The following is a 17,949-nucleotide window of genomic DNA, read 5'->3' as shown; positions in this document are numbered from 1 at the left end:
GCTGGAACCCTGGTGTCTCTTGCTGCTTGGAGATTGGGGCGCTCTCTCAGCTGCCGCTTTGTGTCTGGCTCTGGTTCTCCTGCCCTGTCTTTTGCACTGGGCTCTAGGTTCTAGAGGCACACAAAGCAGATCCTGTAAGTCAGAAATCTGTTCTAGTTTCTGCCACAGAGTCCTTTGCAAAGGACTGGGAGGAGGTGCTTTGGCAGCACTGCTGCTGCTGCCTTGGAAGACAAACTGGGTTCTTCAAGAGTGGGTAATCAGACTAACCATTGTTTTCCTGCCATATTACACACAGATCAAATCCAGACAGAACTGCAAACCCATCTCCAAAAGATGAGAGGGAACTGATAAGCAAATTCCTTTTTGATGGCTGCACGCACCAGAAAACCATTGCTCTGACTTCGTATCCATTACTTTAAAATTTAAAAGTATGGTGAGCAACAACAAGCAACAGCAATAGACCAATTAGCAATTCCAGTTGCAATTAAAATGGAATGAGAAGACTCTTCCCTCTTCCTCTAATAAATCTGCATTTTGACAAGGAATTCTTGATTTCCAATCAAGACTTCTTTGAAAACAAAACAAAAGAAGAGAAATTTCAGCAAATGTGCTCACACACTTTCAAGATAACAGTTCTGCTGCAGTGTTTTATATGCTGGCAATACGCTGGCTCTCATGGAAAGATAATCCTCTTGGAGCTTGGACGTGTCTCCCCCTTGCCTTTCTCCCATGCTAGGGTAGAATTAATGCCTTGTAAAACAGCAGGCTCTTTCCAACATTGGTTCATTCAAATAGTAAGTCATTAAGAGCCCAAAATAAATAAGGTAAGACTTCACTATAACCCTAAGTTTGGAATTTGGGAGAAAAGTTTGCTGGCTCACAAGATAGCTACAACTGGCTGCAGCCACCCTCTGATACCACAAGAGGCTCTGTTTCTAGGGTGGGAAATTCAGAGAAGAACAGACTTATTCACCTATGGCGAGTTAAGAACTTCTGCCAGGTTCCCAGGCAAAGAAGCTACCCAAACAGAGTCAGCTGAGGAGCAAGAACTGGGCAGAGGTGCAAGAACTAACCTGAGGAGCAAGAACTGACCTGCCATCTAGGATGCATAGCAGAGCACATGAATCTGTACACATATTCTACCTTAAGAGTTGTCTACCTGCAGGAGCCTTCACACTGCTGTTTTCCAACATAAAAACAATACGCAATTGAAGCAGCTATGTACCTTCCCAGGGATGCGGGTGGCGCTGTGGGCTTGCCGATCAGAAGGTCAGTGGTTCGAATCCCCGCGACAGGGTGAGCTCCCGTTGCTCGGTCCCTGCTCCTGCCCACCTAGCAGTTTGAAAGCATGTCAAAGTGCAAGTAGATAAATAGGTACCGCTCTGGTGGGAAGGTAAACAGTGTTTCCGTGTGCTACTCTTGTTTGCCAGAAGCGGCTTAGTCATGCTGGCCACATGACCCGGAAGCTGTACGCCGGCTCCCTCGGCCAATAAAGCAAGATGAGTGCCTCAACCCCAGAGTCGGCCACGACTGGACCTAACGGTCAGGGGTCCCTTTACCTTTATGTACCTTCCCCTGATTATGAGTTACTTCTTGAGTTCTTTTTATGAAGTGGAATAACAGCTGTGGGAAGAAGACTGTGGCAGGCAGCCTTGAGAAGGGGGAAAGCAGGAGTAAGTTAAATCCTGTTGCCACGAAACAGGATCCTTGCAAATCCAGTGGCTGTCTAGCAGTTTATAGCAAATATATCTGATGTCTGCCAGGGTCACAACAGTAAAGCCTGGAGCAAACTAATATTGGGTTGTATCCAACAATGCTTCCTCTTCTTCTCCTTTTTATGACGATTATTATTATTATTATTATTATATTAGTAGTAGTAGTAGTAGTAGTAGTAGTAGTAGTATTTCAGTTTATTCCCTGCCCTTCGCCTGAAGGCCCCAGCACAATTTAAAATACAACACTAAAAATGGTTTAAAAATACTGCCATCACAAAAATAGGGTGGGTCCCAAATATATATGTCTCATTTTACTCAGAGTAGAGCAATTAAAATTAACTTAAAATCAGTTGAAAGGTTTCATCTCTCAGGAATGCTTGACATGGATGCTGACGGCTGCCAGAACCTCAATCGCCCCCAAATGGAAAACCTTGCAGGATTTGTGACTTTTGCTTTGGTATAAAAACATGTGGGTTTAGCATTGCTGGCTGGGGGGGGGGGGCGGGGAGGGGGGAGCTCATAATTTACAAACTGCCAAAGGCTTGGAGGACCTTGCAAAAAAAATTTAAAAATCCATGCTATTTGTATACACAAATATAACTCTGTTGGTTAGAGTGTGGTGCTGAGAATGCAAAGGTTGCAGGTTTGAAACCCATACGGGCAGCTGCATATTCCTACATTGCGATATGCAGAAATGGACACAGGGAAACAAGTACTGTACAGTGTTAAAATGAGTAATAACATGTTTCTTATTTTATGTATATATTACTGTAATTGAACCTTAAAATATAAGGAGAGCCTGCAGGATTAGACCAATGATCCATCTGGTCCCACATCCTGCTCTCACAGTGGCCACCCAGACGCTCCAATGGGAAACCTGCAAGCAGGACCCCTGAGCACAAGAGCCACACTCTTCCATCCTGTGGCTTCCAGCAACTGGCATTCAGAAGCCTTGCTGCCTCTGATCGTGGAGGCAGAGCAGGGGAGTTGTGTCCCATTTTGCTGCTCGAGGCAAAATGGGAAGTGGCTCTGCCACCTTCCTCAAGCTGCTGCCACTGCCACTGCCACCAGTGCCACGTGGCACCTCCCCCACATCACCTCTGCTGCCTGCATCACCACTGCTTCTCTGCCAGAAGTCATAGGAGCCAACTCCTAGGGGCTGAGGTCACTTCAGCACCCCAACGGAATATTTGAGGGGGCTAATAAAATAAAAAATGTGGGGCAGGGCTTACTTGCCCTCAACCCCAATATTTTATTCAAGTTGCACCCCTGCCAGTGGTGGAGGTTTCAGGGTGGGTTGTGTGAGGGAGGCTGTGAGTGTGATGCCTAGGGGACTTCTGCAGCCTGAGGCAGCTGCTTCACCCCACTTCATGGGTGGGCTGGCCCTGAGGCAGAGAAAAGCCATCATGGCTCGAATCCCCATAAGAATAAATCAAGTGCTCCCAATACATTAACTCCTTGCAAACAGAAGTCCTTACAAACACCCCTACTAGGGTAGAGTCCGTTTTGTTATTCCCATTTTCACAAAATAGAATCATACAGTTGTAGAGCTGGAAGGTACCCTGAGAGCCATCTAGTCCGCCCCCTACCATGCAGGAATCTCAGCTCAAGCATCCCTGACAAATGTTTACAGGTGGCAAGGCCGGGGAATGCCTGTTTGCCCAAGACCACCTAATGTAACCAGGGTGGAGCCAACATCTGAACTAGATGCTTTCCAGCTCACCCCTGTTAAGCCACTACTTCCCCCTACTAGTCCTTCAATGGGCGAGGGTGGAATCAGGTCTGTTCCTTGCAGTCTGAGCGAGCGTGATAGCACAGAGTTGTGCACCTGAAGCCTGTGCCCCATTTCCACAGCAGATCATATCCTCTGGTTCTGCCCACCCCATTCCCCTCCCAGTCAGGGTCAAAACACACATGATGAAGGGGAATTGTTTTCTTGACTAATGAACTGCAGGCATGTGGGGGGTGCTACAAGAGACATGCTTGACCCTCTCTCCATTTACCTCATTTCCCTGGTCTCCATCTCTACCTACCCAACCACCCCCTGCGGGAGAATCAGGAGAGGGGCGAAGTGCCCATGGATGGGGGTTTTGGTTGGGGAAGCAGTGCAAGAACAAGGGTCAAACACCCCCTCCCCCTGCATAGCTTTTCAGATCCAAAACTGGCTGCATTTCATTAAAGATGAGGCCGCCAACAGATCCAATTGCAGACCTGCCAATTTGGCCGTCAAGATGGCTTGAGGACTAGATAAGGAGAGGGAGATGCCTCCCTCTGTATATGAACCACAGAAGGCCTCCCATGGCCTAATATTCACCAGGGCTGGATAGGATAGCTCAAAGGTCACTTTTGCTCTCTCTTACCCAGTATTTTACTATCTCAGTGTTTTATTTATCCATATATATATGGTGCCTGACAAGCAGCGGCTAAATACCTCAGCTTCCACTCTATTAAATAGCAGGTAATTGTCCCTGATCAAGGGGAGGGAATTTATACAAGCATCTGGCCTCATTTTAAGAGACCACGTTTTCCTCTTTAAACTTGAAAGCTGGAGGGCTGAGCCTATCCAGGTTCATCTGTCTGGTCTTGGGCGAGGGAAGCAAGCAGCAATGATTGGGAAAGGATTGCTTTGCAGCGACTGAGCAAGTGACATTTGCACTGTGGTCCACATAGGAGGGAGGGAGGAATGTGGGAGAGATTCCATTCAGGTCACAGATAAAGAAGAACTCAACATAACACTCACTATGCAACAGTTTGCAAAGCGAAACACACCCATCCTTCGAAATCTGCACTTCTCCGAATTTTGTGATGCAGTTCTCCAGCCAAGGAACGTGCAGAGAAATGCTAGGGTAACTTATGCACACAGATGAAAGTATTCATGAAAGCAGCAAACACTTTGGAATGTGCTCCCCAGTGAGGTCCACCTGGCACCTTCATTCATCTTTCTAACACCAGGTAAAGACTTATATCGCCCCCCCTACCAAGCTTTTGACAAACTACTGTTAGCATGCAGGCAAAGCTTCCTGTGTTTGTTACATAGGTGGTTGCCTTTTGTTCTGCTTTATGGTATAAATATATTTATTTGTGTTTTTACCTGCATTATAAGTCGCTTGGAAACCTTCAGGTAATAAGACTGGCTGATCTAGTACCGATAATGATAATGGTGGCAATGTAATTCTTATATTGGGAGAAATCGCTGTGCAAACACTTGTATGTTGGGATAAATCCCTATCCACATGGTGATGGGCAGACAGGCTGCTGGCGTGATGTACCAGGATCTTCTTGCATTCTTGTATACCCAAGGCACAGTGGTTAAGGGCACCCAAAGGTGTAGAGTCGAAGGCTGTGGCCTTCCTAGCAACACCCCAGGGAACTGTGGTTCTCACCCACCTACTGGTGCTAGTTTGAGGTCTATGGCTAAAAGATGCCCTGGAATCCACATAGGCCATATAATGAGATTCACCACTTTTGGGAATGATCCTTGTAAAACACTGTGGTCACTGAGCTATCACTTGGGTGGTTTTTCCCAAGCTAATCATTTCAATTTCTGGACCCCCATCCAATTCGGAAGGATCTCCTAAGGGTGGTTCCATAAAGTGCAGCATCAGTGAGTCTGTTTCCAGGATACAGCATCTGCTGGGGGGGAGGAGGGCAGCACACCACTCTCCTCCCAAAAACAGTTTCTTTCCCATGATAGATGGGGAAACCAGAGTGGTGGTGCTGTTGGGGAGAGAAACTGTTATGCCAGCAACACCAGTTCTGAGGCCTATGTGAACATAAGTGAGGGTTTGCAAGATGATGTTGCCACGCATCCCAGATGATTGGGTCCATCTAGCACAGCATTGTCTATATGGACTGGAAGAGGCTCTCAAGGGTTTCAGACAGGGCAAATTCACAGCCCTGTCTGGACACACCAGGCCTGAACCTGGGACCTTCTGTGTGCAAAGCAGATGTTCTTCCATTGAGCAAAAACCCTTCCCCATTAAGTCTGTGCATTGGGGGTGGAGGAAAACAGAAGTTAGCCTCAAAACTGCAAATTCCTACTCTAATCTAAGTCCTTCTTCACATGTATGTGTGTTCAGTTTTTGAGAAGCACAACCAGTTTGTGTGCAAGACACTGGAGCACACAGTGCTGAAAACAGGTAAAAACAACATGCCTCCACTGCTAATAATTTCAAGCTTCCCAGGAATAGCCACCGTTCAGACAGACTCCTTCACCAGGGAGGGTGTTCCACAAGAGGGGAACCACCACTGAAAAGTCCTGATCAAGGGTCAGTGGCAACTCAGCAGTGGCACCACCAGTAGAGCCTCCTCTGTCAAGCATTGCGAGTCATCACTGATGGGTGCCCACCACTCCTCAATGAATTTGCCCAGTCCTGCTTTTAGTTCTGGAAGTGGGGGACAGCTGATGCACAGCCATATATTGGCTGCCCTGGTTGCAGACAAGCCCCCTGCCAGGAAAGGATAAAGAACTGGCTAGTTCAGCCTTGCCCACCCACCTCACCAATTACCTGCCAAGAATCTCAACTGACTCTTCACTCTTAATTCCCCATTTCCGGAAGTTGCACCACCACAGTCGTCCTCGTCATCACAGCCCCCACTTCCTGCTTCATCCTCATCTTCTGGTTTCTCCAGATTTTTCCGGCGAGAGATGGACATTCCTTTTAGGAGCTGGAAGAGAATATATTTAAGGGGGAAAGGATCAGAGGGGCTTAAAATGCCAGGAGATTCATCACATCTATTGCCTTTGATTCTTATGTAACTTTTATATTGTTGTATTCTCTGTAAGTCCTGTATCCCTCGTAACACCATGTATCCCTTACACCCCCAGGAGTTCCCTGTGGTCTGTGGGAGAGTTTCTCCTACAAGTTCCAAAGATCTGCTGTTACTCGGAGCAGGGCTTTTATTGTGGCTTCCCCAGTTCTCTGGAATAGCATCCTTGTCTAGATATGACAAGTACCTACTACATGTACTTTTCAAAAACAGCTGGAGACATTTTTGTTCAACAGACTTTCCTTGCTGGATGAATGGGTCTTTGACACAAGGGCCCACTTGTCAGGGTTTTAGTCTTGTCTTAAAAGTATTTGATGATTGTCTTTTCCCCCTCTTTTTATGTATAAATTGCTTTGAGATGGTGGTTTAGAAGGCAATCAACAAATTAAATGTAGTATCATCCTCATCATTAATAAAAGTTTGGAGACTATTAAGCTGGGTGGTTTGTTTCAGGTACAATCTTGAGTCTGTGGTTTTACTGGTCAAACTTCACCCCCTGTTCCCTTTTGCTGCTGCTGAGCAACACCAAACCTTAACTGAAGGATCAAGTGGGCATTATTGCATTCACCAGAATTTGGCCTTGATTAGATCTCCAGATTAATAGCCAAAAGCTCAAGGAAATTTCACCAAATGTGCAGCTTAGTTGTTAGAGCAGGCTGAACCAATTCAGGGGACTGGAGGGGGGGTGCCATTTCTTAAATGCTTCCCTTGCAAGTCAGTGTCAAGTATGCTATTTTCACAAACACATTAATTTTTATGCACACTTTATCCTAGCATCTGCATTTTTGTTGTGGGAAATCTCAGAAAAGTGTGAATGGATTTCAAAGGGTGACTACATTGCAATGTGCACATTGTTTCAAAAAGCACAAATTATTTTGGACAACAGCCATTCAAGAAATATGTAAAATAACTAAGCAAGTATTAGACTTCACCCCAGAACTGGTCCTACTAAACATCTTCCAAGACAATAATGCCCACTCACATCACAATGAACTCATCGCCCACCTACTTTCAGCAACCAGAAGCATCATAGCCAGACACTGGAGAGGCCTGTCAGGAGTAAGCATGGACCAATGGTACCAAGTAGCATGGGAAACAGCCCTACTAGAAAAATTAACCAATAAACTGAAACTGACACGGGGACAAACAGAAGAAGACGCCTTTACCCCGGTATGGCTCCCCTTTATCACGTACACAGCCCAACAAGACAATGACAAGAATCCACCAACAGCATACAAATCAACATGGCTAACCTGATTCAAAAACACCCACCCACCCACTCCACTCACACATGAAAACAAAGATCACCATAGCCAACCCCAAACAAGCAACCGCACCCTAGGCCAAACCCAATTTCTCTCACCGCCAAAGGAACACAAGCGAATAGCAAAGAGAACCCGCACAAACAGTGCTGACACAAACCCCCACACATACATTAAGCAAAATAGAAACATCACTTCCCGACCCCACCCCAACCCCTCGCCTTCCCCCCCCACCTCTCCCCCCCCCTTTCTTCCTAATGTCTCAACAAATGAAACTGACCTATGGAAAACGTAACTTGAAAAAAGAGACATTGCGCATACCTTTGTAAACCAAGAAAACTTTAATAATAATAAAAAAGCACAAATTAAGTAGGTTTGCCTTTAAATGTGAACTGAACTGGATTCCTGCCCACTCCCTCTGTGGAGCAGCCTGCCTTCTATCCCATCAGATTCTATGTCCATCTAGCCCTGGACTACTGCGATGTCTCAGTCTACCGAGATTTTACTTCAAGGAAGATGCCAGAGGTTGAATTTGGGATCTTCTGCAAGCGAAGCATGACCTCTGCCACTGAGCTAAGGCCTTTCCCAGCACTGAAACAACTGGGCAACGGGCGGGTGCTTGCCCTGGCTCTGAACTGCGACTCTCGAGTCCTTAATTAGGGGTGCCAACTGCCAAAGATTGCAGCAGTTTTCAAAATAACTGAACCAGTGCCTCCTGACCAGTGACATTCTAGGCTGTATTATTTTCAGTTAAATGAAATGTTTAAAAAAGAGTTTTTAGAGAGGGGATATTCTGAAAAAGAATCTAGATTTCAACAAGAAATCTTAAACAATGAAGTGAACATTTTATCTAAAATGTATAAAATATTGTTGGAATGGAATACTGTGGACGAAGAGGTAAAATCTGTAATGATTAGTTGGGCTAGAGATTTCTGATATAATATTGAATTTGAGAAATGGACTAAATTATGGAAGGATGGGTTAAAGTTTACAGCTTGTACAACGATTAAGGAAAATGTTATGAAGATGTTATATAGATGGTATATAACACCAGTAAAACTGGGTAAAATGTATAAAGTGTGTAATAAATGTTGGAAGTGTAAGGAGACAGAAGGAACATTTTACCATATGTGGTGGGAATGTAAGAAGGTAAAAAGCTTCTGGGAGATGATCTATAACAAGTTAAAGAAAATGTTGAAATATACTTTTGTTAAAAAACCAGAAGCTCTCTTGTTGGGAATACTGGATAATGAAATGAGTAAAAAAGATGTGAAATTAGTTTTGTATGCAGTAACAGTTGCCAGAATTTTGCTGGCACAGAAATGGAAACAGGAGGAGATGCCCCTGAAAGAAGAATGGAGGATGCAGAAATGGACAGATTGACGGGGAGAATTAGGAACCAACGTGACCAGAGATTCTCCAAGGACTGGAAGAAATTTACAGAGTATATCAAAAATTTCTGTGATGAGCAAATAATGTTCGTTGGCTTTCAAGAAGCTCTGTGAAATTACTGTTAGAAATATTGTTTAAAAAATATGATGTGATTAAGAGTATTTGAGTGCAATATAATATTGGGAAATATGAGAAGAGGATAAAAAAATAAACGGAAATTATCAGACAAGCTGAGGGAAGTTCTGGAAAAAAGGGTTTAAGTTAAAAATGGATGTATAATTTTGTAAAAATGTTTTTTCTTTTGGAAAATCTAATAAAAAATATTTATATATATAAAAAATAACCAGTGACATTCTTGAATTGTTCAAATGAAGGTTCATGCAGGCTGAGAAGTATCTGTTACTTCCACTGTGGTGCTCATAGCTCTGGAATTTACTACTCTTCTTTTTCTTCTATAAAGAGTGGCTCAAATACCAGAGTCAATATTTTAAGAATATAGTCTAAAATGGGGAGTTATTGTGGACTATGCAAGGATTTAGCCAGCTTCATTCCATAGCAAAAGGCTGCTTCTTTGAGTGTTTTTGAAATACTTGGAATATGTCGAGCCAGGTTTTGAAAAATTTTGTGGAGTCTGCAGTTTGCACGGCTGTGGAGTTATACTTGTGGCATCTGACTTCATATGTCCGCAGTAATATAAAAACTTTCCCTCTTGTTTGTCTTAGAGGAGCAAACTTTCATTAAGAGTCATTTGGTTCATTTTGGATTCTCTCTGCTGCTATAAGTTCCTTTTCTAAATATTTATAAGAGAACATCTTTTTAAAAGTTGCTTTTTAAAAAATCACAGCAAGTAATGGGTTCATTCAAACTACACAATAAATATTTAAACCCTCTCCCCATTGAAACCACCGCCAGATAATTCAAGGTTTTCTGCCTCACCCTTTGTTCCCAGACTGGCAAGAAAGTCACAGAAACTTTTCCAGGATCCGTAGAGTTTCGTAGGGCTCCTAGGAAGCCTTTGCAAACACGGGGTTCTTCATATACACTCGCTGATTGACAAGGAATGGATGGCTATGTAATCACAGGAAACAGCAGCCCTATGCAGATCCTGAACCACCCATGTCAGAGATCTGATGTCAAAGCATCAGGAAATGAAACAGCCCCACGACTGCCGACCTCCCCAAGTGTCCCTATTTTCCAGGGACAGTTCAGGATTTACAGAAGCCATCTTGGTTTCAGATGTGAACCCGAATTTTCTACTTTTCCTTGGGTAAAGGAAAAGTCCAGTCATGGACGACTCTGGGGTTGCAGCGCTCATCTCGCTTTACTGGCCAAGGGAGCCGGCGTACAGCTTCCAGATCATGTGGCCAGCATGGCAAACCAGAGCAGCGCACGGAAACGCTATTTACCTTCCTTACCTATTTATCTATTTGCACTTTGACATGCTGTTGAACTGCAAGGTTGACAGGAAGAAGAAGAAGAAGAAGAAGAAGAAGAAGAAGAAGAAGAAGAAGAAGAAGAGTAGTAGTAGTAGTAGTAGTAGTAGTTTGGATTTGATATTCTGCCTTTCACTCCCTTTAAGGAGTCTCAAAGCGGCTCACATTCTCCTTTCCCTTCCTCCCCCACAACAAACACTCTGTGAGGTGAGTGGGGCAGAGAGACTTCAGAGAAGCGTGACTGGCCCAAGGTCACCCAGCAGCTGCAGGTGGAAGAGCAGGGTAGCGAATCCAGTTCACCAGATTATGAGACTACCGCTCTTAACCACTACACCACACTGGGACCGAGCAACAGGATCTCACCCTGTCACCGGGATTCAAACCACCGACCTTCTGATCAGCAAGTCCTAGGCTCTATGGTTTAACCCACAGTGCCACCCGCGCCCCTTTTCCTTAGGACATCCCTATTTTAATCAGAGAAATGTTGGAGGCTGTGGCTCAGTTATGCGACCCCCCGAGCCAAGCAGATAATTAACTATACGACCTTTAGAAGACATCTGAAGGCATTCCTATATCAGGAAGTTTTTAAATATTTTATGTTTTTATATATGTTGGAATCTGCCCAGAGTGGTGGGGTATAAATATTATTATTATTATTATTATTATTATTATTATTATTATTGACATCCCTATTTTCATCAGAGAAATGTTGGAGGGTATGTGACTGGCTTGTAACTGGCTTGTATTATTTTAAAGAGTTCTGCCAGTAAAAGTTTGAATAATACTTTTATGGGTCTGGACAATGATTTATTCCAAAAGGAGTCAGTTATTATGCTTCCTGTTGCTTCAGACGCACAAGATCCGTATCTGCAACAGTTTTAGAGGAGGGTGCAGCCGCACTGGGAGTCCCACTGCAGGGGGAGTACCAGAATAACGCTGTATAATGGAGCACAGGAGGCGGGGGAAGTGAATTTTAGTGTTGCACAGGATGGGAGTGGCCAGGTTTTTTTGTTGCGGGGGGCAGGACTTCTGGGTGGGGCAGGACCGACATGATTGGTCAGTTAATTAAGGCATCTGAAGGCAGCCCTGTTTAGGGAAGCTTTTAATGTTTGATGCATTACTGTATTTTAATATTTGGTTGGAAGCCGCCCAGAGTGGCTGGGGAAGCCCAGCCAGATGGGCAGGGTATAAATAAATTATTATTATTATTATTATTATTATTATTATTATTATTATTATTATCATCATCATTACTATTGTTTTGCTTGATCGGGGGGGGGGGGCAACTGCCCCTCTGCCCCGCCTTGGCTACGCCCATGTTGCACAGGGTACAGCTGAAATTTGAGGGCCCCAAATCCACCTCTGTCCTTCAGTATTACCTAATTACCCAAGCACTCCCTGCAACAGGTAAGGGATGCTTTGCATGTTAGCAAAACAACAGCTGCACACCTGTACATAGAGTGTAGCTGCTATATTTGTGACTGTCCTGCCACCATCTCCAGCCAATCAGGCTTTGAGGCTTCTGCAGCAACAGGAAAAAAAAATCATAAACTGCTGAGACCATACAAGGATAACACAACAGTAACAATATAAAGTAGACTCAAGGCAATGATGGCTCCATTACACTGCCTTCAAATCTCGGGGGGGAGGGGGTGTTATGCACTGAAGTTCCCGCCCTGGGCCAGTAGGGGAATACTGTAGATAGTTATGAAAATGAAGGATCGAAAGTGACGTTCAGTGATTGGATAGTTTGTATGCAAATGAAGGATTGAAAGTGACGTACAGTGATTGGATAGTTTTAGAAAATGGTAACAGTTACATTGTTCTGGAGTTCCAGTTACAGATGGGTAGCCGTGTTGGTCTGCCATAGTCAAAACAAAATAAAAAAAATCCTTCCAGTAGCACCTTAAAGACCAACTAAGTTAGTTCTAGGTATGAGCTTTCGTGTGTATCTGAAGAAGTGTGCATGCACACGAAAGCTCATACCTAGAACTAACTTAGTTGGTCTTTAAGGTGCTACTGGAAGGAATTGTTCTGGAGCTCTATATAAGCAGGCTGACCGAGCTCCTCAGTTAGTTCTGTTCCAGCTTACAAATAAAGAGCTGCTTTGGAAGAATTGCTGTGTCGTCTGATATGTTCGCCCACAACTTAACACTGGCAACGAGGATGGGATCGATGGACATCAGAGCACAGCCAGAAGAGTGACTAGTGGGGTGCCACAGGGTTCTGTCTTGGGCCCGGTCTTATTCAACATCTTTATCAACGACTTGGATGATGGACTCAAGGGCATCCTGATCAAATTTGCAGATGACACCAAACTGGGAGGGGTGGCTAACACCCCAGAGGACAGGATCACACTTCAAAATGACCTTGACAGATTAGAGAACTGGGCCAAAACAAACAAGGTGAATTTTAACAGGGAGAAATGTAAAGTATTGCACTTGGGCAAATGGGGGACACCTGGCTTGAGAGCAGTACATGTGAAAAGGATCTAGGAGTCTTGGTTGACCACAAACTTGACATGAGCCAATAGTGTGACGCGGCAGCTAAAAAAGCCAATGCAATTCTGGGCTGCATCAATAGGAGTATTGCATCTAGATCAAGGGAAGTAATAGTGCCACTGTATTCTGCTCTGGTCAGACCTCACCTGGAGTACTGTGCCCAGTTCTGGGCACCACAGTACAAGAAGGACACTGACAAACTGGAACGTGTCCAGAGGAGGGCAACCAAAATGGTCAAAGGCCTGGAAACGATGCCTTATGAGGAACGGCTAACGGAGCTGGGCATGTTTAGCCTGGAGAAGAGGAGGTTAAGGGGTGATATGATAGCCATGTTCAAATATATAAAAGGATGTCACATAGAGGAGGGAGAAAGGTTGTTTTCTGTTGCTCCAGAGAAGCGGACACGGAGCAATGGATCCAAACTACAAGAAAGAAGATTCCACCTAAACATTAGGAAGAAGTTCCTGACAGTAAGAGCTGTTTGACAGTGGAATTTGCTGCCAAGGAGTGTGGTGGAGTCTCCTTCTTTGGAGGTCTTTAAGCAGAGGCTTGACAACCATATGTCAGGAGTGCTCTGGTGGTGTTTCCTGCTTGGCAGGGGATTGGACTCGATGGCCCTTGTAGTCTCTTCCAACTCTATGATTCTATGATTCTATGATTCAGATGCGGCCATCCTCTGAACTGAGCTGTATCACTGAGCGAAATCACTGAGCGAAATCACTGAACAGAACCAATTCAGAGCTGACTGTTCTGGCTAGAGCACTGTGTTCCATCCATCGCCCTTCACGCCGGCATCGGAATCATGGCTTCACTTGTGCCTCTACCGCCGTTTGCGCCAGCCTCTGAATCATGGGACTCCTCCCTTGCTCGGTTCGATTGCTACCTCTAAGCCAACAAGCTGACAGCAGTATCAAAGGAACAGAAGCGGGGCCTATTCCTCAGCCTCTGTGGGCCTGAGGTGTTTGAGACGGCCCGAGCATTGCTTGCACCTGAAGCAGTCCAGGCAACACCATGGGACACGATCCAAGAGAAGCTCCTCAACCACTATGCGCCAAAGCCATCCAAGATTGCTGCCCGCCATGCGTTTTCCCACTGGAACCAGGCAGAGGGGGAGTCAATCAACAACTACACCACCGCCCTCCGACAGGCTGCAATGCACTGCGAGTTCCAAGACTTAGACGATGCCCTAATGGATCAAATCGTCTGCGGGGACCGGGACATCCATCTGCAATGGCATCTCCTCGCCAAGCCAGACCTCACGCTGCAGAAAGCCATTGAGGAGATCGTGGCCTCGGAAGCTGCTGAACACTTCGCTCAGGAGATCCGCAAGGCCAGCAGCCCGCGTCTTGCTAGGAAGCCAGTTCCAGTGCATCACGAAGAGGCCAGCAGTGATGAGGCATCCTCCAGTGAAGACGATGACGTGCACCAGACAAAGCAGGAGCGCAGGAAGTTCCAACAGAAGTCCAAGGGCCAACCGGAATGTGCCAGCTGTGGAGGCAACCATTCCCATGCCAAGTGTCGATTCAGAGACGCCATCTGTCGGACGTGTTCCAGAAGGGGCCACATCGCTAAGGTCTGCCGATCGGCTCTATCTGACACCCCCCCTTCACCGACTCTCAAGTCCAGGTCTTCACTCCAGTCTGCCAAGGAAAGCTGTTTCGCTCTCACCAACTGCCGCTGCCTGTCTGGAACCACGATTGGCCAAACTGACTCGCCTATGCGACACAAGCTGAACGTCACGGTGCTCATTGAAGGAGCTCCATGTGACATGGAGATCGACACCGGGTCTGCCCTGTCCATCGTGTCTTGGAGCACCATCAAAAGACTGGTACCCAGAGTGTCCAAAAGGCAACTCGACTCTCACTGCGTACACCTGAGAGACTACCAGGGAAACGACATTCCCGTGGTAGGCGTCGGCCGATTCCGGATCACCTTCAAGGATTTTTCGGGCCTGCTCCGACTGGTGGTGGTCAAAGGTCAGCAGCCAAGCCTCCTAGGGCTAGACTGGTTTGATGCCCTCGGCCTGGAAGTCACCGGCATCAACTGCATCTCTAACGCAGAGACTGAGAGTCTGGTCAAAGACTTTGCCGAGGTTTTTGACGGCACTTTGGGGCTATATACAGGTATGTCCATCTCCTTTAGCCTTGATCCACAAGTCGTTCCCATCAAGCTAAAGCCACGCCGGGTTCCCTTTGTTCTCAAGGCTAAGGTGGACGAACAACTGGACAAGCTGATCGCCCAAGGAGTTTTGGAGCCGGTTGACCATGTCAAGTGGGAAACCCCCATTGTCACGCCTGTCAAGCCAGACGGGTCGGTGAGAATCTGCGCCAACTACAAGTGCACAATCAACAAGGCACTTCAGCAGCACGCTTACCCAGTTCCTGTTGTCCAACACCTGCTGCATTCCCTGGGTGAGGGTAAGGTCTTCGCTAAGCTGGACCTTGCCCAAGCCTATCAACAACTGCCCGCCGATGATGCCACTGCTGAAGCCCAGACGATCGTCACCCACGTCACCCAGGGGCATTCCGTTGCCGCCGGTTGCAGTTCGGGGTGAGTGTGGCTCCTGGCATCTTCCAAAGCCTTATGGAGCCTCTCCTGCAAGGGCTTCCGGGTGTGGTACCATATTTTGATGACGTCTTGTTGTCCACAGACTCACACCAGCAGCTGTTCGAGCGCCTCCGTGCCATGCTGACCAGGTTCCAGGAGGCCGGACTCAAGGTAAAGATGGAGAAGTGCCAGATCACTGTTCCACAGGTGGAGTTCCTGGGCTATCTTATCGATGCCTCCGGCCTTCACCCAACCACATCCAAGATCCGCGCTATCCAGCAGGCCCCCATCCCAAAGAACAAGACAGAGTTGCAGGCGTTCCCGGGGCTGCTGAACTTTTATAACACGTTCCTGCCCCACAAAGCCATGGTGGCTGAGCCTCTTCACCGACTCCTCAGCACAAAGACGCCTTGGTCCTGGGGTCATCGGGAGAGGCCGCCTTCAATGTCGTCAAGGCTCTCCTTTCATCGGACAGTGTGCTGGTATAGTACAGTGAAGCCAGGCCGCTGGTCCTTGCCTCTGACGCCTCACCTTTTGGCATCGGCGCTGTCCTTAGTCACCGTTTTCCAGACAGAAGAGAAGCACCACTTGCCTACTTTTCCAGGAGGCTATCTCCGACGGAACGGAATTACAGCCAGCTCGACAAGGAGGCAGTGGCACTTGTGGCTGGAGTGAAGAGGTTCCATGAATACCTCTAGGGCAGGACTTTTGACCTCATCATCGACCACAAGCCGCTCCTGGGCCTCCTCGCCGGTGATCGTCCAACTCCACCGGTCCTCTCACTGCGCATGCTGCGATGGACTGTTTTCTGGCTGTCTACCACTACTGGCTCGTCCATCGCCTGGGGAAATCGATGGGCCATGCCGACGCCCTCAGCCGTTGCCCTCTTCCAGTGTTTGTGGAAGACCCGGCTCCTGCTTCATCGCTCCTCCTGATTGAGGATCTTCCAGCAGCGCCTGTATTGGCTGCCACTGTGGCCTCCGCATCTGCCCAGGATCGCACCATCAGCCATGTGCTCAACTGGGTGTGGTGGGGGTGGCCACAAGGGCCTTTTGCATCAGAGTTCCAGCCCTTCGCAACCAGACAACATGAACTCTTGGCTCATTGCGGCTGTCTGCTGTGGGGAGACCACATCGTGATTCCCCAAAGACTCCGTCAACGTGTCCTGGAGGCTCTGCACGTTGGCCACCCGGGAATTGTCAAAATGAAGGCGTTGGCTCGGTGTTACGTCTGGTGGCCTAACATGGACGATGCCATCACTGCCTGGGTGTCCACCTGTCAAACGTGCCAAGAATCGAGGCCTGCACCACCAGCAGCTAAGGGACACACCTGGGAGATGCCCAAGACACCCTGGTCAACGGTGCACATCGATCTGGCTGGCCCCTTTCGCGACCGGACCTTTATGGTAGTGGTGGACCCCTATTCCAAATGGCTGGAGGTGGCCCTGATGCCCTCCACCACTACCAAGGCTGTCATCCAGGTGCTGCAAGGCCTCTTTGCAACGCATGGGTGTCCTGATGTCCTTGTCTCCGACAACGGACCGCAGTTCACGTCAGGCACTTTTGAGCGGTACCTTTTTGGACTGGGCATCCGCCATGCCCTAACGGCACTATTTCATCCATCCAGCAACGGGCAAGCGGAGAGGATGGTGCTCTCGGCAAAAGAGGCACTGGCGAGCCTGGACCGGGGAGATTGGCACAAGCGGGTCGCCGAATACTTGTTTGTGCAACACATCATCCCTCATGCGGCCACAGGGAGGAGTCGTGCTGAACTGCTTATGGGCCGCCGCCTCAGGTCCCCACTCGACCAGCTGCACCCGGACTTTGCCGTGGCCGAACCCCCAGGCTGTGCCAACGCGCCACGGTCATTTGTTCCAGGAAACCAGGTCTTTGCCCAGAACTATGTGGGGGACATTCCTTGGACTCCAGCCACAGTAGTGGGAGTCACTGGACCTCGCTCGTACCAGGTGGCACTCGAAGACAGACGCTTGTGGCGCCAGCACATAGACCAGCTTAGGCGCAGGGTTTGGGACTTGGACACTACCGTGGTGCCCCCAACTGTGCTCGTGGCTCCGGAAGAGACACTTACAGATGGTGAGGCTCCACCTCTCTCGCAAACTGCCAACGTGGAGCCGAACCAAGCCACTTCAGAGGGTCTGCCAGACTTACCACAGGCTCAGACCACTCCACTTACGGAGGCTCCACCCACAGCAGCGGATCCAGGGAACTTGGTTTCAACGCCACCTAGGGTCGCACCACAGCCTCAGCAATAATTGGGTGTCCCCCCGGACTTGGCTACCAGTCCCCAGCGGTCTGGCAGAGTTTCCAAG

General features: G+C 47.5%; 1 protein-coding gene across 4 annotated transcripts in view; it reads right to left on the bottom strand.

Annotated features, from left to right (window-relative positions):
* Window positions 1–17,949, bottom strand: part of GPC3 (glypican 3) — a 248,130-nt gene that overhangs the window by 34,704 nt on the left and 195,477 nt on the right. For all 4 annotated transcript variants that reach the window (XM_081846772.1, XM_081846773.1, XM_081846774.1 and 1 more), the window contains one exon: window positions 6,224–6,383. In XM_081846772.1, the coding sequence (XP_081702898.1) occupies window positions 6,224–6,383 (160 nt within the window). The remainder of the gene's footprint in view (window positions 1–6,223; window positions 6,384–17,949) is intronic.

Source organism: Podarcis erhardii, assembly GCF_964252035.2.
Source record: "Podarcis erhardii genome assembly, chromosome: Z".
NCBI classification, from domain to species: domain Eukaryota; kingdom Metazoa; phylum Chordata; class Lepidosauria; order Squamata; family Lacertidae; genus Podarcis; species Podarcis erhardii.
This window is presented reverse-complemented; position numbering and strand designations above follow the sequence as displayed.